This window comes from Megalops cyprinoides, chromosome 12 (assembly GCF_013368585.1).
Source record: "Megalops cyprinoides isolate fMegCyp1 chromosome 12, fMegCyp1.pri, whole genome shotgun sequence".
Lineage (NCBI taxonomy): Eukaryota > Metazoa > Chordata > Actinopteri > Elopiformes > Megalopidae > Megalops > Megalops cyprinoides.
The window spans coordinates 20,674,728-20,702,574 of NC_050594.1; the positions used below are offsets into that span (position 1 = coordinate 20,674,728).

Genomic DNA, 27,847 nt, shown 5'->3' on the forward strand with positions numbered 1-27,847 from the left:
ATCTGGGGAAGCACAAGCGTGTCATCAACAATCACATAATGTCGGTAACATGAAACTGAAAATGAGGGAAGCATACTGACGAGAAACAAGCATTCGCTAGTCACTAACGACCACTGAATTGGCGGTGTTGCGGTTTTTGGAAGTGTACTGTGGGATGTGCCAATTCCCTGTCTTGTGACACTTTCAACGCGTCTGCAGAAATGTTAGTTTATTACGCCCAGTCAGCGAATGCGAGGTTGATCATTTTCTTTCGGTCGTGTCTTCCTCGGAATCGTGGTAGAATTCTCGTGACAGAGATGTGGTCTGATGAAGCGTCGCATACTCAGTTTTAGCAAGGAAGGTGCAATGATCTCGACTAATAAAGTGCAAACAAACATGGGGAATATGTACTGTACAACGTAAAACACAGGTGTTGTTTGTTAATCTCATAGAAGAGGCTCACGTTGATTAGTCTTATTGTCAACTGTCATATCTTCAGCACCGCTCTCCAGGGTACCATTACCAAGAGGGATACACACTCAAAGAGCAGCTTTGGTTTGAATGTTGTTTTGTTAACATTTCTTTTTAAATATATTTAAAAAGAACTCTGTGTTTGAGTACATTTTGGATTAAATATATACAACAGACAACAGTATTAAATCAAAATGTTCTTTCCTTTATTTTTTCCACTTATAAAAGAATTAAGTTAAATTGGGAAACAGTCCAACAAAAGTTCGGCTTACTGTTTTATCCAATGGTCCTTGATACATTTTATACCTTTGTCCCAGAAATGAAAAGGATGTAACAAAATGTAAATATCATGTTCACAGAAATAAATATTCAAAAAAAAAACTTTTTTTTTTACAATGACAATATATTTTTATATATAATTATATATGGTAAAAATTTTTTCAAGTTAAGGAAACAAACGAAGAACGTTAAAACACAAAATGATGGCTGAATAACAAAAAATGATTGCATGTTTTCATTCCCAAGGCATCAGTAAACCATGGCAATTCAAGAGTCGTTTCCTGTCTTAAATAAATAAATGTGATATTACCTCAAAACTGTAGTGCATTGCTGTAAATTAAAAAAAATCATTTAAAAATTATAGTGCAAGTTTTTCTTCTCGCAACTTTTTTTTTTGCAACTTTCAAACAACAAATAGGAATGACAATGAAAGCAAATCAAATAGTGTTTTAAACCTACAGCACCTGCTTTTTTTGTTTGCCCAAACCACTCTACTCTATTAGTCTCTTGAAAGTCTTGGCAGCAAAAAAAAGCTTTAACATGCTTTGTGTGAAAACCATGGCCATCTATTTTGTGTCCATTTTTGGCAAGTGAATTGATAAAACAGCTGTTTTTCCTTCCCTCTTACAGTACTGCCTGAACCACAAATCAAACCACGAGATTCTGTCCGTCAGCTCTGTCATGAGATGCATAGAAGTCGGCAATGCTAAACTTAAAATTGTACATGTGTAACAGGAGAGTAACTGTCATGCAGCATATTTGTGTGACACGCAGAGCAAGGCAGATTTGTGAGCGTGTTCTGCCTCTACTTGCACTTTTCCCTGCTTCCTTTGCCCCCCTACAAAATCTGGAAAGGGGTTGGGGTTCAGCCCCCCTCTCCTTCAGTCTGCAGGTCCTGGCCTCCTCCCGTCTGGAGTGGCCGTCTGTGGCTGGACCCTGGGCGGTGGTTCTCAGTTCAGACCTCTGCACCCAGCTCGATTACCCCCGTCTCGATGATGGGCACCAGCTTGTCCTCCACCTGTACCAGCAGGATGGCCTTGTCGATATGGGAGCGACTGCCCGGGTCCCGGCTGCAAGGCACCCATCGGTGAATCACCTGAGACGGGCAGAGGGGTGGAGGTGGAGAGAGAGTAAGAACAGGTTGGATAAGTACAAAGAACAGGGCTGACAAAAGATGACAGATGCACCCCTGGTATTGCTTTTGTCATGACGTGAAACTGCATGTAGCAGGTCTTTTCACATATATACGACTCTTCGCCATGGTTTAAATGGCACATATCAGAAGTTCACTAATAAAGCAGATGATTAGCTTTAGGCAACATACACTATATGGCCAAAAGTATGTGAACACCTGACCATCACACCCATATGAGCTTATTGGACATCCCATTCCAAAACCATGGGCATTAATATGGAGTTGCCCCCCCATTTGAGCATTTGTGAAGTCAGCCACTGATGTTGGACGAGAAGGCCTGGTTCACAATCGGCATTCTAATTCATCCCAAAGGTGTTCAATGGGGTTGAGGTCAGGGCTCTGTGCAGGTCACTGGAGTTCCTCCACACCAGACTCGTCAAATCATGTCTTTATGGACATTGCTTTGTGCACAGGGGCACAGTCATGCTGGAACAGGAAAGGGCCTTCCCCAAACCGTCGCTTGGCATTGCGCATAGTGATGTTGGGCTTGTGTGCAGCTGCTCGGCCATGGAAACCCATTTCATAAAGCTCCCGATGCACAGTTCTTGTGCTGATGTTGCAGCCAGAGACAGTTTGGAACTCTGTAGTGAGTGATTCAACAGAGGATAGGCGGTTTTTACATGCTATGCGCTTCAGCACTCGGTGGCCCCACTCTAAGTTTGTGTGGTCTATTGCTTCGTGGCTGAGCTGTTGTTGCTCCTAGACGCTTCCACTTGACAATAATAGCACTTACAGTTGACCGGGGCAGATCTAGCAGGGCAGAAATTTCACAAACTGACTTGTGGCAAAGATGGCATCCTATGACAGTGCCACGTTTAAAGTCACTGAGCTCTCCAGTACGACCCATTATGCTTCCAAGGTTTGTCTATGGATACTGCACGGCTATGTGCTTGATTTTATGCACCTGTTAACAATCGGTGTGGCTGAAACACCTGAACTCAATAATTAGGAGGGGTGTCCACATACTTTTGGCCATTTAGTGTACATAGTGACAAAGCAATAATATGTATCTTCGGCTACAGTGACAATGTGTTTGAGCAACTCTGTAGCATATGTTCCATCCCTACAGTACAACATTAATGTTTATGTAGCACTGGCCTCAGAGCCAGTGAGTCACAGTACGTAAGTACAGTTATACAATCACTCACATGATCTTCCATGTATTCTGAGATTTTTTGAACAGCAATAATATTCACCTGACAGCGGCACATCACCTCCAACCAGCACTTTTTCAGTCACATGTTATGATTTTTTTTTTGCTAAATGAATAACCACATGATAATGCTGAAATTACTTTCACCTGTGCCTCTGCAGTGTAACTTTAACAACTTACAACTTTTCACAATTTAATCTGATATTTCACCTCCACTTCATCAGTTGGAGTTACATTTTAAGTGTTTTTATCGTTAACGTGAAAAATGGAAACAAAAATGTTTAGTTAAGTTTCCATTTTAATTATTTCCACCTTAATTTAATTCTTTAGTCCTTTAATTATTCCTACCATTACATTAATTATTCCCATAAAATCACAATCAATGCAACCCATCTTAATGCTAGATCTATTTAACTGTTACTTGAGCTCCTCCTACTTGAGCACTCACATGTCCCTCCATGCCCTCTAGGGGGCTCCAGTCCCTCCAGCAGCTGCGTCCAGCTCGCAGCCTCGCTGACTCGTCTGGCCACTGCAGCTCCTTGCGCTTGGACAGATTGATGGTCTCCAGCACCTGGCTCACATCCACGATCTGAAGCAGCGAGAGGACACGGCACATGCAGCGAACGCAGCAGAAACACACAGGATGCACACAGGATGCATTTCGTGCTACTTAGGAGTGCTACTAGGAATACTGTTTAGGATCTCTGCTAGCTTTAAGATTCATTTTAAAACCCAGAGGGACAGGCACCCTCTGGGTTTTCCCTGAAGTGCCTACGTGTGATGAGCAGGTGACTTTCGGACCCGCTGAATCCCTGTGTGGCTCTCTCTATGTGCGCTTGCTCTGCCTGAAGCCTGCCCTCCCTCACCTGCACCCTGTAAGAGATGTCCTCCCTGCGCACGGCGGAGCTGGCGGGGTGGTGGTGGGGGGCGGGCTCGGCACACAGGGCCTCGCTGCCCAGCAGGCCCACCAGCGTGTGGCGCTTGCAGGGCGGGATGCTGTGGCTGGAGAGGGAGGCGGAGGGGCCGGCGGGGTCGGAGCCCAGGCGCAGCTGCAGGGAGGTGGGCAGCGTGCGCAGGGACAGCTGGCTGGTGGAGGAGCGCCGGCAGGGCTCCAGGCCCGTGGCGGAGGTGCGCAGCGACGAGTGGCGGCTGCTGCTGTAGCGGTACGAGGAGGACTGGCTCGCCACCGACGCCCTGGCCGGGGAGTGGCGCACCAGGCCCGACTGCACTGACTGAGAGCTCTGACTAGTGCCTTGAGCGTGAGAAAGAGGCAAAAATTGGACTGACTTGAGTTTCCTTAATTCCTACATTTACCTTAGAGTCTGGACACCGTGTGATTAAACTGAGAACTGATTATACCGATAGAGTTTACACACAAATTACCATGCAGTCTTGAGCCTTCTATGAATGCTTCTATGAACACATTTGTCTGTGAGACCAGGTGCTTAATGAGAACATGTTGTTCTGTGGGGTCCACAGCCTGACTTACCCAAAGAATGTGGCTGGTATGACAGAGGTGCTGCTGGACCCGTGATGCCCCCCTGAGAGACAGAGCTCTGTTGGGAGTCGCTCACCCCGGTCCCATTTCCACTGGCACAGGACATCCCCCCAGCAGCATCCGAATCCTCAATGTTCCCCCCGCTGTTGCACCCCGCCCCACAGCCCTTCCGCAACCTGAGATCAGAAAAGGAGATCGGTTTTGTCACCCTACTACCGTGAAGTGAACAGAATAATGAAATACGTATCAAATTTGTTTTTGTAGTGTAAAATCTCATGCTGTGATAACCATAATTTAGACTGGTTGGGCAGAATGTCATGTTTTCATGAGCCCTACGGGAACGTTAAGCCCTTCTACATGGAATTATGCCATTAGCCATGTAATCCTCAAATCCATATCCAAATACTCACTGTCAGAGAAGCACAGAGATGTGCACCCCCAACAAAGAAAGAAACGCATAAATTAACAGCACATCCCTTCGCAGAACCTGTCTGCATGCTGTGTGTGTACCTGTGCCAGGTGCTGACGATGAAGTTGCGAATATTGCTGATGCTGATCGGGCCTCCCAGGATGTGGCCGAGCTGAGCGTGGGAGTTGCAGTAGGAGGTGGTCAGCGGCGACACGTAGATGGGGTAGCCAATAGGCTGATCGCATGATGAGTTGATCATGTTGCGCAGCGCCTGCTTGGCATTCTGGATGCTCCCGCGCTCCGGATTCCTGTTCCGGAGGAAGACAAGCTCCTGCTGCTGCCCTGCCCACAGCCCACGCACACACTCCTTATTCACCTGCAGGGGGCAGCAGAGAGACCCACAGTGAGACACTCACTATTGAAGCAATACTACTCGTTACACTTGCTACCAATTTACAACCAATTTAAAAGGAAACAAAAGAGATTGTACACATAGAAATGAATAATAAAAAAGCCAATGATCCCTGTTCACCCATTTCACCTTGTCTCTCCCTGCATATTTGAGTTTCCTCATCTCTCTTCCTCTCTGATTCTGTGAGGCCCTGGGATGTGCTGGTCTCTCTGCGCCTGACCCTTTCTCCCTCACTGTGCTCTTCCTCACTGTCATCCCTGTCCCTCTCTGTAACCGAGCAGCAGGTTATCTTCTCACACAGCCCGGGACCCTCTCCCCCTGTGTCCGCCGCCCGGCCCGCCGCCGCGCGCACCTTGATGACGCGGAAGCTGAGGTATCGCCGGTTGAGCATGATGATCTTGTAGTCGTTGGTGCCCTCGTCCAGGACGTGGCGCAGCGCCAGGAGGGAGGGCGAGTTGGACAGCACGGCGTTGCGCCAGGCCGGGTCGCCCTCGTGGGCGATCACCAGGTTCTGCTGGTGGGCCGTGATCGCCTCGAACAGGACCGCCGGCTCGTCATACTCATCCGGAGAGGTGAAGTGGTCCTGGGAGGGAGAGGGAAGGGATGGAGCAAGGAGCCAGAGAGGGAGAAAAAGACAGCAGCGAAGAGGGAACAGGGTGACAAATTAACCACAGGCAGAATAGCACCACCAGAGATAAGTGATTAAACCGCTACGCCACAATGTGCTAGATGTTAAGCAAACACAAGCGATGGACAATCAACATTTTAGGAAGGACTTCTTGTGCAGTCATGGTAGTGATGTTATTAGTCACAGTTATGCTCCAATATATTTCTCTTTCTCACTCACAAGCACACAGACACAGACACAGAGACACACACACAGTTTTAACAATGAACAACACAGCTTTTATTACTTGCAGTTCAAGGCCGCACCTGGTGCAGTTTGAGAGACATACGGATTCCTGGCACCACAACTTTCCGTAACAGCTCCATGTCAGCGAAGATCCACTCGTCTCTGACCGAGGAGATGCGAAAGTCTCCCTTGAACAGCGCATGCAGTCCGTACAGGAAAGACTCCAGGTTACTGCATGAGAGGAAAAAAAGCTGTCATTCAAAGCAGCAAAACTACACATGGTATTCACACATAAGATCAGAAGGGAACTCATTTAATGTCCATTGCAGACAAACAGAGCTGCATTTTGGAAGACTGTTGAAATGTTTCTCTTTTTTTTACTTTTTAAATACAACCTCTGAATTAAGTTTAGTTTAATGTAATTTGGGAGGCTGGAGCTAGTGAATGGTTACAAAATATGATGAAGTATTACAAGACAACAAAATTATTAGACTTCTGACCATAGACCAAGAGTAACCATAGCTACCAAGACCCCGCTCCTCACCTGGACATGTGGTGTGAGGCAGTGCCCAGTGCCCTCCGTCCCAGCACACACAGGCCATAGCACAGAGTCACCAGCGCAGAGTCCTTCTCACTCTCCAGCAACTGTGTAGGAGACAGAAATCATCAGCACCATTGCATTACCAGGAACAGACATTCTGGGCAGTATGGGGGGGGGGGGGGGGTTGTGCCACTCACATCCAACCTGTGAAGCACTGAGACAGAACCCCAGCTCCCCGGAACACCGTCCTACCTTGGGTCTGCGAGAGTTGCAGTACTGGATCCAGCTCAGGTAGACCCTGCAGAAGCTGTCCCTGGAGATGCCTGCCAAACGGTGGTCGTAGTCCTCGTCGATGTTAGGGTTAAAGGTCGGGTCCAGGTCCACGTAATTACGTTCGCTACAACAGCGCAGGCCCTCCTGCATGGTCTCGTTCGCCAGCCACTCCTCCAGCTTGGGCGAGGCTGTGACGTAGTAGATGATGCCCTGCATCGGGGAAGAGGCGGGGGGTGCGCTGTTTTGCATGGTGCTAATTCAAGCCATCTAAATACCCTGAAGTGTGAACTGACCTGAAGCTTATGTTTTCAGCTTCATTGTTTAACAGTAAAGTGTATTTTTCACAAAATGTTGGCAATTTTTATCAGCATTTAATGCAACAAAAACATCACACATGCACATTCACAACATATTCAAGGCTTTGACAAAGAGAAACTGCCCTTTAGTACAGAATTTACTTCAACCTTTTCTTATCCTGAATATTGCAATGATTAAATCTGATGCTAGCTGTTTTGGCAAGGATATCTGAAACCTGAATTTTCTTCATTTTGGTTGGGTGCAAAATTACGACTAAAAATGTCTGGCTGTCCCTGGGGATCAAGCCGGTTCCAAGCACATATCCCCAAATTTGGGCTTTCGGGCAACACACCTAATCAGTTCATTTTTCTCACATGATTAATCCCTTGCAAATCAATGGGTCAATTGTCTGAGAGCATAATCCTGTTTCTTGTAACTCTCACTTCAGCTTCTGCAGAGAAATGATCCAAACTTCCACTCCAAAGGAAGTGATGGTGGACCAGGCAACTTGCATGCTTGCTAAGAGGATTCCTTCTCTTGCTCATCCTTTCAATACATAACTCAGTTATAAACTGTACAGCATAAAAATGCGGACGTTTCCCCAGTTAGATATTTTGACTGTTGAAAATTGAAAATATGGGTTTTCACTGCTATACATCTGCGTGGCTACAAGGTGCGCATCCCTGCTAACTAGACATCCACGAATATGCTTGCATATACATATTACATTATATGGCCAAAAGTATGTGGACACCCCTCCTAATTATTGAGTTCAGGTGTTTCAGCCACACCGATTGTTAACAGGTGCATAAAATCAAGCACATAGCCGTGCAATCTCCATAGACAAACCTTGGAACAGGTCATACTGGAGAGCTCAGTGACTTTAAACGTGGCACTGTCATAGGATGCCATCTTTGCCACAAGTCAGTTTGTGAAATTTCTGCCCTGCTAGATCTGCCCCGGTCAACTGTAAGTGCTATTATTGTCAAGTGGAAGTGTCTAGGAGCAACAACAGTTCAGCCACAAAGCGGAAGACAATGCAAACTTAGAGTGGGGCCACCAAGTGCTGAAGCGTGGAACACGTAAAAACCGCCTATCCTCTGTTGAATTATTCACTACAGAGTTCCAAACTGCCTCTAGCTGCAACATCAGCACAAGAACTGTGCGTTGGGAGCTTCATGAAATGGGTTTCCATGGCTGAGTAGCGACACACATGCCCAACATCACTATGCGCAATGCCAAGAGACAGTTTGGGGAAGGCCCTTTCCTGTTCCAGCATGACTGTGCCCCTGTGCACAAAGCAATGTCCATAAAGACATGGTTTGACGAGTTTGGTGTGGAGGAACTCCATTGGCCTGCACAGAGCCCTGACCTCAACCCCACTGAACACCTCTGGGATGAATTAGAACGCCGATTGCAAGCCAGGTCTTCTCGTCCAACATCAGTGGCTGACCTCACAAATGCTCTTTTGGCTGAATGGGCACAAATTCCCACAGACACACTCCAAAATCTTGTGGAAAGCCTTCATAGAAGAGCGGAGGCTGTTATAGCTGCAAAGCGGGGGGGGGCAACTCCATATTAATGCCCATGGGTTTGGAATGGGATGTCCAATAAGCTCATATAGGTGTGATGATCAGGTGTCCACATACTTTTGGCCATATAGTGTGCATCTGAACTTTGGCCGGTTTTAATTGCTTGGGTTTGCAGTGAGGTCAATGTCAATGATTGATTGTGACTCTCTCATTAAAGTTACATTTGGCTGCATAGTTCAGTACATGCCTCGTTGCACATTGACAAGAGAAACAAAAGTTGAAGTTTATAGTAAAACTTTACAATGTTCACTCCAGCGGGATTCTGTAGCTGTTTTTCAGCAAGTACAGAAATGAGCCTGGATCAATTATGAGACCCTATCAATCATGTGCAATGTGCCTTGGCATCTGTCAACATCAGGGGAAAAAAAACCAACAGGCTACAGAACGCATTTGCGAGGTTACAGAACACTGCTGATAGGCATGACAGATCTGCTCTCGTCAGCTTTCGGACACCTCAGGCCCCCTCCCCTCCCTGACCAGGCACTCCTACTCACACGCACACTCCCCCACTCCGGGCCCTGCAAGCCCTCACCTTGACGTAGTAGGTGGTGAGTATTCTGCGGAGGTCCAGCACCAGCAGCATGGAGCCGGCGCTGTTGTCAGTGATGCTGTAACCCTCCAGCACGTACTTGGTGACCAGAACCTCCCAGGCCAGCCAGCGCTGGCCGAAGGCGGCGTTGAAGGACAGGATGTGGGGCAGGTGCCCCGGCTCGCAGCAGCAGCAGCCCTCGTCCTCCTCCACCCCCTCGGTGATGGCCTCCACCTCCCTCTGCTGGCAGTAAGTCCCTGCGGGGACAGCGAGGGGAACGTGTCAGTCTCAACGGCCCAATACCCACTCCTGAATGTAGATGCTTCCCGTAACCTCCCCCCATGTCTGTCCCCTGCTTGTCCCCCTCTCACCTCTAAACTCCAGGCCGCGCAGCTGGAAGGTGACCAGGCCGTTGCCGATCTCCACCAGGTGCACCAGCGCGTTGAGGTAGTCGGAGGCCAGGATGAAGCAGTCCCCCGTGCTGTAGTTCCCCCAGCGGCCCAGCAGCAGGTCTCCACACAGGCTGTGCTGCAGGGAGCGGGTCAGGTGCTCGTAGAAGATCGAGTTCAGGTTGTTGTCATCGGACCCTGGAGAAAAACATAAATCCGTGTAATCTTACTGTGGACTGAGACACACTAATAGGAGGGGGGGGGGGGCTCAGAGGAGTAACATCCCCATCACTGGTTCCTTCTCAAAATAACCCACCTGGGTTTCTGTCCAGCTGAGAGGCCAGTCTGGTGTTTGAGTGATCAACTCTCTTTGTACTGCAAGACATAACCGGCAGGCAAATAAATACATCCATGCTTCTTCTACAGGAAAATATCATTTGTACTTAAAAACGCGCACAATTCTTCAGGATAAAGAGGGCTACATTTAGGAGAGGTGACAGAGTGAGCCCATACTTGTAGTCCCGCTCCCAGAACTTAACGGGGCGGACATAGGAGGTGATGAAGATGGCACTGCCGAGGAAGGGGTTCAGAGGCGTGGAGAAGACGGCAGAAACTACCGCCTGGACGAACAGCATGGCAGAGTCTGAGCGGGCGGGAGTCAAGGAGAAACAGATCAGAGAATTCTTTATCACTTTGGGATGGTGAATTAAAATGAATGAGATGGGTTCCCATTTTAGTGATCTACAAACAGTGTGGTCAATACAATAATGAAAAATAACAGATGTTTCAAGCAAAAGGATACGAGGCACGGCGAAGGGCTGGGCAAAGGCGTGAAAGGCGGAGCCCCATGTGATCTGCCAGGGGGCGATGTAGGTGTAGACAAAGCGCAGCTTGTAGAACAGCTCCCACAGCTGCAGCACAAACATCAAATCATCATGACATCAGCTCATAAAGTCGGCCGCAACACAGAAGGCACCACACCACGATAACATCCGAATAAGCCCACGCGACCCAACAGGCCCAAGGAAGACCACACCACCCCGATTCCAACCTCCCGCGAGACCCGCCAGCAGGAGCCCCGGCCCCCCCCCCTCACCTTGCTGAAGACGATGGACATGAGGAAGAGGTCGAGCAGCAGGGTCTCGGAGAGGGCGCGGTAGTCGAAGGTGAAGAAGAGGACGGTGAAGAGCACCGTTACGTACTGATACGTGGGGCTGCTGTAGGAGGAGCGCAGCAGTTTCAGACCCGCCACCGTGATCATCAGCGCTCCCACCCTGAGAGAGACAGACAGCAAGAGGGCACCTACCCACTGAGCCAGGGAAACAGAGCCACCGTACCACAGAGAGGCAGACTTCAGTTCTAATCAGGACTAGAGAGAGAGGATTTGAGCACAGTGTAGAGGCATCGTAGGCTACCAAGGAGTGAGTAATATACCAGCCAGGGCAAAGAGGGTGGGATAGACAAACTGACAGAGGTCACTCACTCTGTGTCCAGCTTCTTCGGGCTGGCGAGCTCACGAGCGCTGCCGCTTAACTCATTCAGGATGACCAGGGGGTAGAGCACATTCTTCTCCGCGAACAGTAACCACACGTGCAGTTTCTCAAACCACATCACGTGGGCCGCCTCTGTGGAAGGAGGGGAGGCAAAGAAGGCAGAGAGAGAGAGAGAGGGGGAGAGAGAGAGAGGGAGGGAGGGTGAGGACACTTCAGTGGGCATCAGACTTCTTCTGTAAACAATCCAGCTGTACATGGAAGCAATGTAACGTTAAGATGAAACACAGAAATGGCAAGATCACAAATCACACCACCTGGCATGGACTGCACTACATAAAGCACAAAGCTTTAATTTCTACATTTAACGATATCCTACAGAAATCCTCTACTACTGGAATTACTGGATGACTTACCCCTGACTTCAAACTGGTAGTACTCCTTGGTCTTGAGCAGAGGGTGTGAGAAGCAGTACCAGGGCAACTGCTTGCGCACCTGAGGCAGCAGGTAGTGGGTAAGCAATCCCACTGCTCCCACCAATGCATACAGTACATAGCTCAGGAAAGGCTGGAATGAGAGCAAAGGGATAAAGACACATAGTTCACAAACTCACCAATTTGTGTACCAACAGTCACAAACTACACACATTACAGGCCCATCCCTTTCATTCTTGAGAATGCCAAAGATGATTCATGAGGTAAAAACATTCACATTTTTGAGTCTAATACAAATTGAAAGAAGACATTCCTGCCCTCCAGTCATCAGAATGGACGATTAGGGCCCTCACCTGTAGAGCAGTGAACACCGTGCTGACGTGGATGGCGAAGTACAACACTGCAATCACTACGCACACAATAAGGTCTGACTGCAGCCGCTCGTTCTGAAAGAGTGCACGGAAGAGGAGCGGGTCAGGCAAACACACACAACCTTCATCACAAAGGTCAGCTCATATTAAGAAGAAGCTACTCTGTGTGGGCTCAAAGCACACAATTGTGGTAATGTGGTCAAAGGCATCAGGGGTTGGGGTGGGGGTAGGAATGAAGCGAGCTCTGGGCAGCCTCACAAAGACGAATACCGACTTTACAACTGTAAATAACATTCCTAATCCTATAAAGCTGCATTGTCTTCACATCCCATCCAAACTTTGATTTACAGTATCTGCCAAAATCAGTCCACCGATGACACATTTGATAACTGACGATTTACACAAAGCTTGAAGTCCTGCATGATTGTGGCTCTCCAATATCTGGTGTAGTTATTCCTGATTTACAATGTGAAGATAGAAACAAGAGGAGAACTTTACTGAGCCTAGAACAAATTCCGCTGCACTGTTTACCAGTATCTGTGCCACACTGCACATCGGTGTGTGAACAGTATTGTGTGTTGATTAGCCATGACTCACCACAGAGTTCCTCAGCTTCTCTGGCAGGGGGTCCTGCACTTCAGAGAGAGGGTCCTCTGGGTTTTTGTCCTTCACATTGGGGAAAATCTTAGACTGCACCAATTGGCTGTGAAGGGAGAGCAGGGTTTTTTTTACATCAGCCATCAGCATGTCTGCATTAACATTTATGAGCAGTCGCACTGAAATTATGCTGCAAAGCAAGAGCTGTTGAGATGCATCTTTGCAGAAAGATGCCTTAACGTTAACTGCTACTTAAACACTGACAGACCATAATCTGCCAAAATGAAAGAGAAAAGGTATGCATTCACTAACAAGGTTTTCTGTGGTAGTTTCACAAATACATACTAAAAAGAAACTGCACACACACACTTTTCAGTTACGGATTTTGCATTACCAACTAAAATTTGTTGGGGACCAAAATTCATGTCTATACATTGGCAGCCATGCTGAAAAACAGTAGCCATACTCGGTTTTTCTTCAACTAACACTCTTCCCTCTGTTTGACCCGAAAGGGGTTAGGAAATGCATGACAATCATGGTGCTCGAATCAGCGTTTATCTGCTCTAGTTCTGCCTGGCTGCGTGCACGTGTCCTGATGACTTTTCCCCCCACACTCACATGAGGACGGAGGGGTCACTGCTCTGCCGGCTGAGATGGTAGGACACGGCCACCAGGAGGCCGCAGAACACAGAGAACAGCACCGGGATGTGCTGAGCGTCCCACGACTCCTGCCACACAGAAACAGACACGGCCGGGATTCAGCGAACTACAGCATCGTCGAAATCCCACAGCCACAAAGCATGCCTCCCTCCCGGTTACTGCACCAATCACTCACAGTTCCCATCTGTCACCGTACCGCCCACGCTGACGGCTAGGGTGCGGCTCACCTTCAGGGCCCCGTAGCAGAGGCCATAGAGGAGTGCTACGGTGATGATGCTGCGCAGGACGCTGTAGAGGGCGGAGGGCAGGCTGGTGGAGGCTGTGGGGGGTGAAGAGGAGAGACACCGTTTCAACAGAGCGGCAGGGCCAAGGCAACTGAGCTGTGGAATTCTCAATGGGGCAACAGAGCTGCTGGACAGGCTGTATCAAAGTGAGATTCAACGTAGCGTTTTGTTGCTTTGATCAAGATCAAGATCCGTGTGCAGTATCCAATGAATTTTATAAGGAAATAGAACAAAGCCATCTTTTCAACATTATGAGGTAATTATTAATTGTGACTCATACTGCTGCAAGTCTATTCCGTCTTTCAGTTTGAAGCCCTACAGAGCAAGTAAAAACTGTCTTATTCTCAATAAACTTCTCTTTTTCACATGACCTTTTCCTTTTTATTATTTTATAATATTTTTTCCTATTCCTCTTCCTTCTCCTTATACTGGCTGCCATTCAAGCGCACTGTACTTTTCTATTGCCTTATTTTTGCTGAACATCAACCTCTGTGGAACGCATACAGTTTAATAACTAATCTGTCCGCTTTGTTTAAAAGCCTTCCATTTTATTGAGGTCTGAGACCTATATTGACCGTTCCAGTGGCGGCTTAATGGGCTTGAGCCAAATTCAAAGTAAAAACCACACCAGATGTGACCGGAGAGCAGGCACGAGGGCGTAGGGAGCGCTCACCGTTCCCCCCGAACACGTGGATGTCCAGCTGTTCAAACAGGTACATGACGAACGTGTTCACCTGCGGCAGGAGGCCCACGAAGAACACGATGGGAAAACACAGGGTGAACACTGCGGAGAGAGGCGGCAGTTATCGCAGCGGCACAGACGCGCAAACCGGCAGAGCGTGACACAGACATGACTGTCTGCACGCAAACTCTCTCACCACGGAAACCCTTTTCTGTTAGTTGAAAGAGAAACAAACAAAACAGATTTGCATTCACTAGCCTGGGCTCCCCTCAGCACCGAGCTACATCTCACCTATGACTAGGTCGCGTGCTGAGGCCAGGACCAGGGAGCTGGTCAGAGCCACGCCGTACAGGGTGAAGCGGGCAGAAGTGGTCCTCTCGCTGCCGTAGTGCAGAATCCAGATCAGGCCACAGCACAGGCAGAAGTACACTGGCCGGCTGTACGCAATGATCCGGTTATGGCCCTAGAGGGGAACAGAGGAGGGAGGTTTTGGGGACAGGGGCAGAATATTTGCGCACACACACAGGATGCGGCAGCTTACAATCTGTTGCAACAGATTTCTGTCAAACTCAAGCCGCTGAACAAATAAACTCATGAGATAACAACATAATACACAAATACACAGTGTTTTGCTAAAAACGCTTGTACTGATGAAACACCACAAGACTACTGAAGTTAAATTCATCTCTGTTACTAAGTGAGCGATTGGGCGTGTGAGTGTGTGTGTGTGTGTGTGTGTGTGTGTGTGTGTGCGCGCGCGTGAGTGTGTGAGGTAGAGAGCGTGTGCGCGCATGCGCATGCCTGCCTGTGTGCATGCGTTCCCGTGTATAAATGTTTGCATCAGCACGATCATCCATGTGCTGCAGTGTGGAAGGACAGAGGAGACAGGGGGCCGCTTTAAAAAGAAACCTGACGGCTGCACTAAAAGCATATTTCAAATCGAGCTAAAAAAAGGCAGAGGAGGAAATCTGGGCAGCTATTTAAAGCCTGCGCCTGCAGCAGGACAGGGGACACATTAATAAAGACACTGTTCCAGGCCACAGACATGGCAAAGGGGCCAGGAGAGAAAGAGTGCTCTGCAGCAGCGGCCACCATCACAGCTGGTTCCTCTGGCCTGTACCATGGTGCAAGTCTGGAATTGTCTGCTGCAACTGCAGACAAGGGGGTGCCGACGGAACAGAGAACAAACTACCACGGCTCAAACTGTGCTTAGGGGAGGTCGGTCGAAAACGCAGCACTTTCCAGGCATGGAGGAGGGCCATGTCTGAATCTGAGAGACACAGGCTTCAGACAGTTAGTAGTATGTAGGCTTTGGCCTGTTGTGGTCATGCAGTGCACAAAAGTAATGTAATTTCCCCCGCCCTGTGAAATCAACAAAGTTGCAGTGACTGATATTCTAATGAGTGTCCTGTGGTTAGACAGGGAAATTTTCGATGTACAAGAAAAGGCTTCAATCTAAAACAAGATTGGCAAGAAAGAAAAATTGCAAAAAGAAAAAGAAAATAGACTGCTGTCTTACGGAAGAGGAAAATGCTTCACAAGCCCGAGTTAAAGTTTCACTGTGTGACATTTTCATCTCATAAAGATGACGAAGCCCAGTAAACTATCTTTAAACTAATTTTAAACTAGGTGTACCTTTAATCATTTACCCAAACCTTTGTTTCCTTTCAATACATATGTACCTAAATCACACTTCTTGTCTAATCTCCTTTATATACATAAATCCTCAATCCTCTACCTTTCCTCTGTCACCGTGACCAGATAAACAGTCAATTGACAGGACCCCAGCGAAATGGCTGTGCAAGTGCAGGATAAAACAAAGACGTAATTCTCCAACGTAATGGTCCAAGGCCATGAAGGCCTGGAGCCATCACTTGGTCAACATAAGATAAGGTGGGGGTAACTCAGGGAATAAAGGGACTCCTCTGGAGTCAGTAAGGCAGACTTGTGGTCCACACCTTTATTGCTCAAGAGTGCTGTATCTGCTTGTTCCCATATACATATGTTTTAATAAATTGTTTGTTGCAGATTGTCTCTGACTGGGTTCATGACTTTCCTCATTCACTGACACTCCTGGGGTGAAGTCTCTCCCAACCACATATATGTAAAGGTAAATACATATATTTTAATTCATAACATTTCTTAAATGAGAACACATCCCCCTTAAAATTTCAGTTTTTATCTAATTAGGGGAGAAAACAAATTATTTTAGGTGTAAGTTCCATAAACTTTCCTGTTTCTAGAATAATTTATGTTGAAGAGCAGTAATGCTAAAGTTATTGCTAATTTTACATGCTACATACATAAACACCCATATTTTGCATCATCAAGGAATCATTTCCCTTGAATTACTGAACAACTGTGCCCTCTCCAGCAGATGACAATCTCAGATTTCCAGATTTACTCTCTGAAACCCCTCCCAAGCTCCAGCAGAACCCTGCTCAGAAAAGACAGAGCCGGGAAGACGAATCTCAGGAGATTGTGTGCTGTATGTATTGTGAGTATGGATCCCACAGCCAGTGTTGTGTGAGCCACACAGCCATGAGTGGGAGAGAGAAGGCAACCTTTGTACAACAATCCAGGTCACGCATCCAGTCAAACCAGTAACAGAAAAATGCACTGTATGATTTTGTTATCCCCCAGGATGTTGCTTCAGTTTGAGGTAGTCTGAGGGCATCTTTTTATATCATCCTACCCCTTCCTACGGTATGAGAAGAAAAAAATGTTCAAAACCAAGAAAAAATGTGGAGAGGGGACACAGGATACATACGTGTCGAGGAGAAGAGGAGTCTGGCTGAACACTCTGAAACAAATAGAACAAACAGAAATGAAGAAATCAGCTTCGCTTTCACGGAAGTGAGAGATAAGCTGAGATGCAGCTGTGACCTTAGTCTCTCCATCTGTACCACAGGAAAAGCCATAGTGATTCACACAGGCTGCGTCTCAATCCACAAGTGAACAAGGGGAGTGTTAATGAATTAGTTCATACTTCACACAAAGTACAATACTTGAAGACAGAGGGTAAGGGTGTTATTTTTGAGTGCATTTGTGACACATTCAGCTTTCATTATTCCAACACCTTGGTTCCTGACAGAACAAGCATAAAAGCATAAAAGATAAACAACAAACCAACCCATGGAAATGGCAAGACTGAAAACCGGAATCACAATGCTAACCATGTTAACAAAGCTAAACACAAATCTGAAAGTGTTTTAACACTACATATTAAAAAAAATCATGTCCACATGTCCACAACGTTCAAACATGAGCACTAGGTTCTCAGATGAAAAGAATGCTGGGATACCCAACCAGTGTAAAGTATACATGTATGCACACAAGGCTGAAGGTAGGCAACCAGGTGGAAAGTGACAGTTCCTTTTTCTTGACAGGTACACCCTCAACCACGTGACTCTGGGCCATTTTGTGGGGAAGTGCTTAGGGACAGTGAGCAAAAATGCAGATTGGGATGCAGCCTTGTGCACCACAGAGGAGCCCTGGATTTGTTCTTCTCCTCCAGTCATCAGGACTTGATAGCATGAACATGAACCTTCTCCCCCCCCTACTTTTAACAGCTTTTTTTTGGTGAGATTTTCATATCTCACCCACAAAAGGCAGGAGGTGTTTTTTTCTGTCCTCAAACCACAATGTTGCCTACAAAACCATGCTACTTCCCTACCCCTTGCTCTCTGTTAACTCTTCTATTCAGTCTATTCTCAATGAATAATCCCACAAAAGATGAAACCATTTGGAATAAAACAAGTGCTTTGACTGTGAGGGATGAACTGACCTTCAGAAGCGAGTACTGACAGCTGGCGATGACCAGACAGAACTGAAAGACCCAGATGTCAGTGAAGAAACCATGGACCAGCAGCACTGAGCCGAGGAAGGCAACCAGGACAGCCAGCACCACAGCAAGCATGTTCTCCATAACATCTCGGTTCCTGACAAAGACAAATTACACATTTCACCCTCACTGGCCCATGAGACCTAGATGCACTTTCTGTTCCTCTGACATTTTCTCAGGTATCGAGGTTCTGTGGCCATGGGGACTTCCCATGTGAGGGTTATGGTATCACTGAGGACATCAACTCTTGTCTGCAACTCAACCACAGGTTTTTATTTAAAAGGATGGAGGATGTACCCTTTTGGTAAGGAGAACTTAAAGGGTAACTTGGTATATCTAAATTTCTTTCGGATTCAGATTTGATATTACTATACATCTTGAGTGGTTTAGTTGGGAAAAGGGTACTTTTTACTGCAATCAATCTGGTAAACCTCAGGACTTGTGTGAAAAATTTGCTTCTTGCCACATTAATAGCCAAATGTCACAGTCAAAGAAACTGGTTGTGCAACTGTTTTGTAGGTCTCCTTGCCTGTTGAGTGGATCAGACATTCTGTCGTTTGAGAATCCAAAAAACAGTTGTATTTCTTTGGCTCAGAAGTCAGTCTATTTGGGGGAAATGAAGGAAGCAATGGTGCAATGGCAATGGAGACGGATTCTTCAATTCAAATACTGGCTGCTGGTAAGGTGAGTACCACAATAGTATATGACAGTTTTACAGAGAATCTGGAAACCTTGCAGGTCCCTGCCTCTCCTTCACCCTCAGAGGTTGTGTGGGGCAGGTTCTTACCTGTCGAAGAGAGCCAGCAGTGTGAGGCGGTCGAAGTGCAGGCCCACCCACAGGTAGGGCAGCAGCCAGAAGCGGTAGTACTGCTTGGCCTTGTGTGCTGCGGACGCAGGGTCCTCAGGCCCCAGTGGGGCGTCCTGCAGCTCGGGACTCAGATCTCCATCCTGCTGCTCCAGCAGCTCTGGGTCCATAGTCAGGAGGCGGTTTAGACGAATCTGAGGGAGGGAGAGCTGCCCCAGAATCAAAACCCTGCCTGCTAGCCACTCTCTCTCACTGTCTCCCTCCTCATCTCCCTCTCAAACAAACAAACAAACACACACGCACGCACGCACACGCACGCACATTGGCAGAGTACTCACCAGGTCATGAGGATAAAAGCGAACTGAGGTAGAACTGGAAAGGTGGGAGTCTGTATCCCTGCAGAAGGAAAGAAAAAGCAAATATAAAACATAAAATCATAACTACAGGATGAATTCTCAACCTCTGTCTGCTTGTAGAGACTGCTGAATGTTCTGAGTTCTGAGAATGATGTTCTGACCCCACTCACCACATGTTGTTGGAGGCCCGTCTGGTTGCAGACTCGAAGTTGACCAGGGACATGTCGCAGCCCCCAGCCTCGTACAGGGGGGGTGTGAGCTTCCCTAAAAATCACAACCAAGCGACAACTCAGCACACAGGGACCGGCATTATGGACAACCAAGTATGGGAGCAACATTATAGGTAAAAAACATCTGAATCCATGCAAAGTTAACTTCTAAGATTTACATTAGAAATTTTCACCAGAAATGAACAGTAAATTCAGATTCACAGTCATTGTAATGGAGCATTTTGACAGGCAGTCCACCAAAATGTCTCAAGTTATGCCACTGACTGCTAGTTCATTCAGTTACATTCCTACACGATTTCTGCACAAAATGTCTGTGTCCAGAAAATTAAAATGACATTCTTTGTAACTCTTTGTCTCATGTTTATATTCTTAAGCTTTAGCTCACAACACTTACTGGGCAAAATTCATTAAAACAAACTGTGGTTCACAATGATTTAACAGACTAATCCGGCACATGACCCATGTGTTTTCAAGGGAAATTCCTGAGCTTATCAGAAAACCAGAAGAACCAGCCTAAAGTTAAGGAGGCCCAAAACTGGAAAATTATGTGAGTAGGAACAGAAATGGCCTGTGAGGAAAAATGATATGCCTAAGGTTACAAAATAAAATTATCAGCAGTCATGTGAGCACATGTAAAATAATCCACTGCATTATAACCACACCTAAAAACTTTAGCTTCTTCTGAGACGTATCCTTTCATAAAAGTATACGTACAAATAATTTTATTTGCTTCATTCACGAACAATCAATTAAGCAAACTGGAGAAACTCATCTTGGTTACTCAATGATTTCTAACAACACATGTAGTAAATGCTTTTCATATGCGTAAATGAGGATGTGATCACGGTGTGATTCACATTTCCTGCACCTGAGGCTGTGGGTACAAACAGCACTAAAACCTGCACTACTCACAGCTAAACCAATGCCATGTTGTTGAGTGCAAAAATATGAACTGCTCAAGTTTCGTATATATAATATGGAGGCGTCTTCAAGATTCACATGCAAATCATGTGCCGATCAACCGGCATATACCGTGCCACGGCATGGTAAACTGGCTAAACACAAAGCAGTGTAGAGTTGAACTTGTTTTGGTGCAACTGTCCATTCTGTTGGCCAATGCCATGCCATGGCAAACAGACAATCCAACAGGAACTGGCCAAACACAAACTGGTGAAGAGTTGTGTTCGACAGTGAGTTTTGGTATGATGGGAGGGAAAGAGCGTGTTGCAGATTTGGGGAGAGGTACCACCACCTTTGCTTCAGGCAAGTGGATCGCTTCAGATGTAGGAGTAGGATGGGCAGAAAAATAGATGGAGATCAGTTAGTAAAAACTAGTGGCTCTAAGACTGCAAATCTACAGACTATAACTGTCCTCACCCCCATGTCTGACTTCGCACTAAATCATGCCCTTACACGTAAGTATGGCAACACATGGCCAATCAGTGCAGGGAAAGGAATCCATGTAATGGACTGGCCACCGCCCTCACCAAAATGAACCCACCACCGCACCTCTGGGATGCTATGGGTCAGTATGCATTCTGTCAATTTTTACTAAATATGAACAAAATGTAGAATGACTTATTGTCTGGACAGAGACTGGATGATCCAACATGTCATTAACATTCACATTTTGTCATATATCAGACATGGCTCCTGAATCAAGTTTCACCCATAAAGTGTTATCAGTGATATGTGTGACGGTCCCATTCAGTACCACACCAGACACATATTCTGCCTTTACACAACCAATTTCTTCTGCATTTACACACCCCACATCCCTTGTTCTATAGAAATAGAGGCACTTCAACACAAAGGTGAAGCACAGACATATTGCATAAAGGGAGTCTACACTAACCCAGATTCACCAGTTCTATCCAGCCAGCTTTACTGTTACATTCACATGGAAGTTTCCGAAAAGACGCACCAAAAACTGGGCTGACCTGAAGTAGATATGTTTTTGGGGATTCTGTGGAATGGGGAAGCTGGGTGTTTTTGTTTTTGTTCCAACCACTGCATGCAGCGATAGAGAGACAAGGGCATGCGGGTGTGTGGGTTAGAACAAGCCTTCTTTGTCGTGACGGTGTGTCTGGAAGGGTTCCTCCCACAGGGAATAAAAACCCCTCCATCAAAACAGATGACACACCGAGGTCAAAGAAATACCATCCACGTGTGCAAGAGCTGCCACTGGATGGGGCATGTTTCTAATCACACTGCAGGGAGAACAAAAGCCCGCAGCATCCACCTAGCGTTATTCAGCCACAAACACTTGCCTGCCGTGCACCACCGGGCCTGCTTCTGCTGCGCTTCTGTGTTTACGTATGAGTGTCTGCGAGGCACTGCTACATTCTGACAGGGTCTGACTAGCTGCAGCCTCACATGCTGAGGTCACAAACACTGCGCAGCGGAACTGGCTGCGGTGAGCGCTCTGCTGGGCGGCGTCACTGAGCTGGCTGCGCACACACACACGGCAGGGATGGTTTTATGCAGTTTTGTTCTCACAAAGCAAAACAATGGCTTCTCATCTTACACGCCGCTACACAGGTTCGTAATGTCAAAACGGCCATTGCGCAACACCACAGAGCGGTCACCAGAGGGCAGTAGGGAGATGAGCGTCACTGTTCCAGGTATTTCCAGCTGTAAACAACTGAGCTAAAAGCAGCTTACTTCCCCATAACTTTAACCCCCCCATTTTGCATTGACAGTGGACATGCATCCAGGAGCAGTACATACGAACATAAACTAGCAGCACACTTCATTGTGGAAAGCAGGATTTGTACCTCTGGTTTCCACACTGTGACCACAAGGCAGCATGGGTTGAATTCACTGATGTAACCATTTAAACGTACTATCAATTACACACTGACCACAGTTTCTACACCCTGCAACCACAGTAAACACACAGAATTATATGTAAATGATTAGTGTGAATACGAAGCATTGCACACAATAATAAATGGCAGCTGAAGCAGTTGTGGGTTTCTCTAATCCAACAAGGGTTCTGAATTTCTTTTAGAATTGTTATCATTGGTTTGAAAAATTTGACATTCCACAGACCATGAAGGATGACTGTAATCTCCAACCATACCAATCAATTTAACACTGCATGTTTTACTATCTATACTGTGTTTCTACGTTACAATACAGCATCATTTAAAAGTTACCTACACGGCAAGTACAAATGTATGGCAAACTGTATTTACACAGTTCAAGAAGAAATAAATGTTTGTTATAAAAAAGCATTCTGTTATAGCAGAGGACTCCGTTATAGCAGAAGACAAACTTTGAGAATGCAAAACTGGGACGAGGAAGCTTCCGCCCTCCCCTTAGCCCCCCTGCCCTCTTTCCCACTGCCAATGTCACAAAGCTACAACTGCCCCTAAACTTCACAAAAGATTTAGTGAGAAATATCAAACCAAATAAAAGGTGTACAGAGCTCAATTACCTTAAAATGAAAGTACTACAGATCCTTGTGGTGGGCCGACACATATTCAGGTGGGGTCTGTTGTGCCCTGTACGTGCCATTGTTCCTGTGACTTTACCAGGTACACTTCTGTACTGTTGCTTTGTGAGCCAATCTGGCTAATAACAATCTGCTAAGTGATAACACACAGCGATAGTGACACATATGCAACTCTGAAGGAAAGATTCCACTTTCTGGCCCACAATAAATAGAGCACTAATCAACCACAGGAAGTATAGTTTCTGGATGATAAGCCATTTTAGAGAAAGGGATGAAAACATGGCATATCCTGAAGCATCTGTGTGACCCGGGTTCTCTATCTGAGAATGAATGTGTGTGTGCTGTCTGCGTGGGTGAAAGTGACTGAAGTTTTTCCGAACATGAGACAAAGCCTATCTGGGAGAGTATGCAGAGGAACAGCAAGATCTGTTTCTGCCTGTAACTGTTATAGACAGTTGCATGGCACTGAACTTATTACCAAGGGGAAATTGTGATGGGGCTGTTAGTTTGGTTACTTCCCTCTCCCCTCTTTAGCAGTCTGCCAACAATCTACTGTACAGTGGCCATGTCAGCTCCCTTTCTCCCTATCCCTCTACCCCTCTATCCCTCTCTCGTACCAAAGTCATCCTGCAGGCTGGCTGTGCCCACAGTTGAGGCCTTGTCCTGAGAACCCTCCAGGTGCGCACTTCCGTTCCTGGCCAGCAGGGAGGCACTCGCACTCAACACGGTCACCTGGGATGGGGTTCGAGACGGCTGCCCTTTGACCTGGGAAGCAGAAGGCTGGGAGGCCTGGCTCAGAGCTTCCTGAAGACTGTCAGAGAAAGGGGGAGGTGGGGGGGGGAGGCATGGAAGAAGCAGTTACAAAGAAATGAGAGACAAGAGGGGGTTGGGCAGGCGAGAGCAGCGGGGGAGTGGGGGAGAGAGGACAATGAACAGACGCAAACATACACAGCGTTTGTGTGTGTGCGCAGCACGGGGCTAAACAGAGAATGTTTGAAACAAACAGGAGGTGTTAGCATCAGGGGACAGGACATGGGAGGGGGAACACTGCGCAAGTGGGAACATCTCACAGTGCAAATAAACAGAAAGACATACCAAGTGAGGCAAAAAGACAAAAGCTCTCCTAAATCACTGTATAGCTGAAACACCGTGTAAAACATCTGCTGAACAATCTTCTGTGCAGAGAGAACAGGAATTTGCCATGAAACTCAAATGAAGGGACATAATGTGAGCACAAAAAGTCACGCATGGGAAGGTTGTTCTCTTTAAAAAAAAAAAAAAAAAATACAGAACTATATCGATTCGGCAATGGAATCGACCATAATGTACATGTAGAATCTGAAGTTTACAGTTATGTTGTGATGGAATGACTTACTCCAGCTCAGCATGTGTGCGGACAGCGGAGAAAGAATGACTGCAGGAAAGTGGGGGAGGGGTGGCAATTGCTTAGATGAGGAGACTTCATTTTACATGTTTACTGATCCATGCCAGTCTTTCAGATTCAGCACTCTCTGAGTGGCTCAGCTGGCAAGGAACTCGTCTTGAGTACAAACTGAGCTGTCAGGCTGAGGTTCAAAACCAGCGGTATTATTTACCGACAATGACAGGGAGCTCGTACTGGTGGCCCATAATGACTTGGCCCCTCTTGGGATAGGGGTGAGTAGGACTGCCAGGGTTTCCTCATCTCTCCGCTCTTGGCACCCTGTTAGGATGCCGTCAATGGAGTAGCACCTACCCTTTAATCAGCACCCACTACACTGCAGTGCACTATGGGACTTGTAGTGCAAAAATAGTCACCTTGTCATGCTTGCGTTGTCATGGTGACACTGAACCTGAAGTACAATTGGCAAAACAGGTTTTTTTTTGGGGGGGGGGGGGGGGGTTGTGAGTCAGTTTCACAGTGCTGGATACAGAACCAAGGAAACTGAAGGGAAATTGAGGCTTCAAAAACTGTGATCATGCCATAAAATAGTGAATGTGGGGAGGTTTCCCCCTTCAGTCTGGCCTCCAGTTAAGCTTAAGGACAAAGACACTGCAGTGGCAGCACTGAGGTACGTGCTGCAGACCGAACTGCACGACTCTCTGCAAGCTGTTTACTCGGGGGCTCGTCTCGGGAACGATCCGTCAGACAGGTCTCCAGGGAGACAGAGGTCACTGGTGGTCAGGGTGGCTCCGAGGCCCACAGCAGGCGGAGACTGATGGAGGAGTCCTCAGGGATATGGTAAATTACAGGAAAAATCGGAGGCGTGCGGGAAGAGCAGGCTGGTGATTAGGTGGATGTCTCTGTATCTTCCGCCTCAACCATACATCATCCCGGACACCAGAGACAACCCTTCTGGGGATTGGGGGCAGCAGAGACGTGGTCTCTGCACCAGCTACAGCCCATGCAAGGTCCTCCCAGGTGTGTAAGGGTCCTCAGACCATTGCGGTATCTGGTACAGGAAACATGCAGTGCTGCATATCCACTTTCTCCAGGCAAGCACAGCTTTACTGTAAGAGCAGCGTGATTCCTTGGGATCATTATGAAAAACTGCCAACCCAGTTTATAGTTTTAGGTCAGTGGGTCTGTACATTAGATTGGGTATAATAAATGTATTGTTTTCATCCTGCTGCATGCTGGCATGACATATCAATTTACTGTACCAAGCCATCTGTATGTGTACTTTTGGGTTGGCACAACCAGCATGTGACCCACTTAAGCAGTGTGGCCATACTGCCCATAAGAGATGTACGTTTACAGGTTTCAGGCTATATCTGCAAATTAAAATATGACTGTGTACCAGTCTTTGCAGTGCAATCAATTCAGTTCCCTGAGTGTATTATAAGAGTTCAGGTCTACGTAACGATTCAGACACTTCACAGTGAATGACTGGCATATTGCTCTCTTTCTGTGTCACAGAAAGTCATTTCTATTAAAAAAAATCTCAAAGAAAAAGATCTTAGATGGGAAACTCCAAAATTAGAGCATATCAGGTCTCAACTGCATGAAAGACCTTCGGCACACCCAAGGGGAGGGAAATGATCTGAATGAGGGTATCAGGTTAGAAAACAGCAGCAGGAGAAGGAATGAGAGGGAAGTATGACAAAAGAGTGAAATGCAGTCTTTCGCAACTTCAATTTGGTCTTAATGTGTCGGGCTTTGACTAAGATTGAACATGTATGAGCTATGATTCATAACGTTATAATCTAAATATTAAGTTTACACTGTTGCGCTCATTGTTTAGCATTAATAAGCCATCCTAGGCAAAAATGTCTGCCAAGCAAATGATAACATCAGTGAAACAAATGCTGAATAATAACAGAACAAACTTTAAGGCTGTTCCTACAGGGAGTCAGTGCTACGTGCTGGCCCTTTGCTCAGATGCTAAGCTCAAAGCGCTGGAGGCAATTTAGTCTTACATGTAACCAACCAGGTGTGCCCCTAAATTGGTGACCTAGAGCAGTCAGGACAGTAGGGAACATACTGCAACGCGGCACGGTGGTTCGATTTGTTCTCTTTCAGGAACAACTTGTATGGGAAATCAATTGTCCAGGAAGGTGGCGTTATAAATTAAAGCTTGTAATGCAGACTGCATTCTCTGTAATTCCTCACCGCAGCCCAGTGAGGCTGTCATCACTCAACAGGAAGTCAATCTGGGAACGGAGCTCCAATTAAAGAAAGATTTTCAAGGCGACTGATCCCATTGCTTGTGCTATGCCCTTAAGTGCTCCTGAGAAGGACATAAGAGAACTTCATGGAGAAAGTTTTTGGGTATTTAACATGCCTTCACATTTTGAGATTTTTTTTAATGGAAATTTTTGCATTTTGAGGTGTGAAAGCTCAAGAGGCCACATGGATTTAGCTGATATGGTGGAGACAGTGTGGCTATACTAGCTGTCTGCACTCTCTGTTCCTGAAATACTATAAATATAGACTGGGATCAGATTTCATTTGAAGCAAATACTTGACACAAAGAACATATCATTTGAAAAACATAACCTCAAACTCCCAAAGGAATGGCAAATAAAGATAATTCCAGAAGAATTTCATGCAAAAATGTCATGCAGGACAGGGCAACCCATGCATCAGATACGACTGTGACTTAAATCTCTTCCACCAGCAGGAGCAGACACACTGGTGTCAGCCGTGGGATGGGCGAGAGCAATGAGGGATAATGGAGAGAGGGGGAGGGTGGCAGCCAGCGTGCATGCATGTGACGACCACATCCAACCCCGTAACCCCCGTCCCGCGCGAGGCGTACCTGAGAGGCGATCCGATGAGGGAGGCGGGGGGCGTGGGGTTACTCCCCGCGTTGTGCCGCCGCCGCACTGCCTGCCTGCGGAACGTGCTGCGCTCACGGCGAAACGTGACCGTCTCCTCGCTCCCCGGGGCTGCCGTAGCAAGAGAGACGGGTCATGGGAGGCGGCACTTCCAAAACCGCTGCGCTTTACAGGCCTGAGGTTAGCTTCACAAACTCATCAGCAGGAGGCCACATGTCTAAGCAATTCAGCTTTACAGACAGAGTAATGACAAGCTGACTGTCTTATCTACTTACTACCAAGGGAGTGGTAAAATGAAAAGTTCTCTGTTAAAAGACAGAAGTAATGGCTAACATGGCCAAAGTCCAACACCTTTCCCCTTTTATCTCCAGATAGTACGCAAAGCAAAATCTCCTATATGGTAAAGTTCTGGGCAACATTACCAGATAAACACACCCAACAACTAATGGTACCCAATGACTCTTGAGAGAGGAGCATAATTTTGTACCCCAAGAATCAACCCAC

At 46.8% G+C, this 27,847-nt stretch overlaps 1 protein-coding gene across 2 annotated transcripts in view; it reads right to left on the reverse strand.

The window, feature by feature from the left end:
* Nucleotides 1-940: 940 nt before the first annotated feature.
* The window catches only part of pcnx1 (pecanex 1), a 41,495-nt gene continuing 14,588 nt past the window's right edge, over nt 941-27,847 (reverse strand). The window contains exons 7-36 of one of the 2 annotated variants that reach the window (XM_036541752.1): nt 27,325-27,454; nt 23,701-23,894; nt 19,564-19,657; nt 19,376-19,433; nt 19,020-19,231; nt 18,176-18,329; nt 17,159-17,191; nt 14,680-14,851; nt 14,380-14,490; nt 13,650-13,741; nt 13,381-13,490; nt 12,763-12,868; nt 12,148-12,240; nt 11,777-11,927; nt 11,354-11,495; nt 10,967-11,144; nt 10,673-10,781; nt 10,384-10,513; nt 10,187-10,245; nt 9,853-10,068; nt 9,485-9,738; nt 7,043-7,273; nt 6,794-6,894; nt 6,330-6,480; nt 5,749-5,979; nt 5,086-5,360; nt 4,567-4,751; nt 3,944-4,329; nt 3,526-3,666; nt 941-1,825 (exon numbers count right to left, since the gene is read on the reverse strand). In XM_036541752.1, the coding sequence (XP_036397645.1) occupies nt 1,685-1,825; nt 3,526-3,666; nt 3,944-4,329; nt 4,567-4,751; nt 5,086-5,360; nt 5,749-5,979; nt 6,330-6,480; nt 6,794-6,894; nt 7,043-7,273; nt 9,485-9,738; nt 9,853-10,068; nt 10,187-10,245; nt 10,384-10,513; nt 10,673-10,781; nt 10,967-11,144; nt 11,354-11,495; nt 11,777-11,927; nt 12,148-12,240; nt 12,763-12,868; nt 13,381-13,490; nt 13,650-13,741; nt 14,380-14,490; nt 14,680-14,851; nt 17,159-17,191; nt 18,176-18,329; nt 19,020-19,231; nt 19,376-19,433; nt 19,564-19,657; nt 23,701-23,894; nt 27,325-27,454 (4,640 nt within the window). In that variant the 3' untranslated portion in view covers nt 941-1,684. Of the gene's footprint in view, nt 1,826-3,525; nt 3,667-3,943; nt 4,330-4,566; nt 4,752-5,085; nt 5,361-5,748; nt 5,980-6,329; nt 6,481-6,793; nt 6,895-7,042; nt 7,274-9,484; nt 9,739-9,852; nt 10,069-10,186; nt 10,246-10,383; nt 10,514-10,672; nt 10,782-10,966; nt 11,145-11,353; nt 11,496-11,776; nt 11,928-12,147; nt 12,241-12,762; nt 12,869-13,380; nt 13,491-13,649; nt 13,742-14,379; nt 14,491-14,679; nt 14,852-17,158; nt 17,192-18,175; nt 18,330-19,019; nt 19,247-19,375; nt 19,434-19,563; nt 19,658-23,700; nt 23,895-27,324; nt 27,455-27,847 lie in introns of both variants that reach the window. The other variant, XM_036541751.1, reaches the window with a different exon arrangement.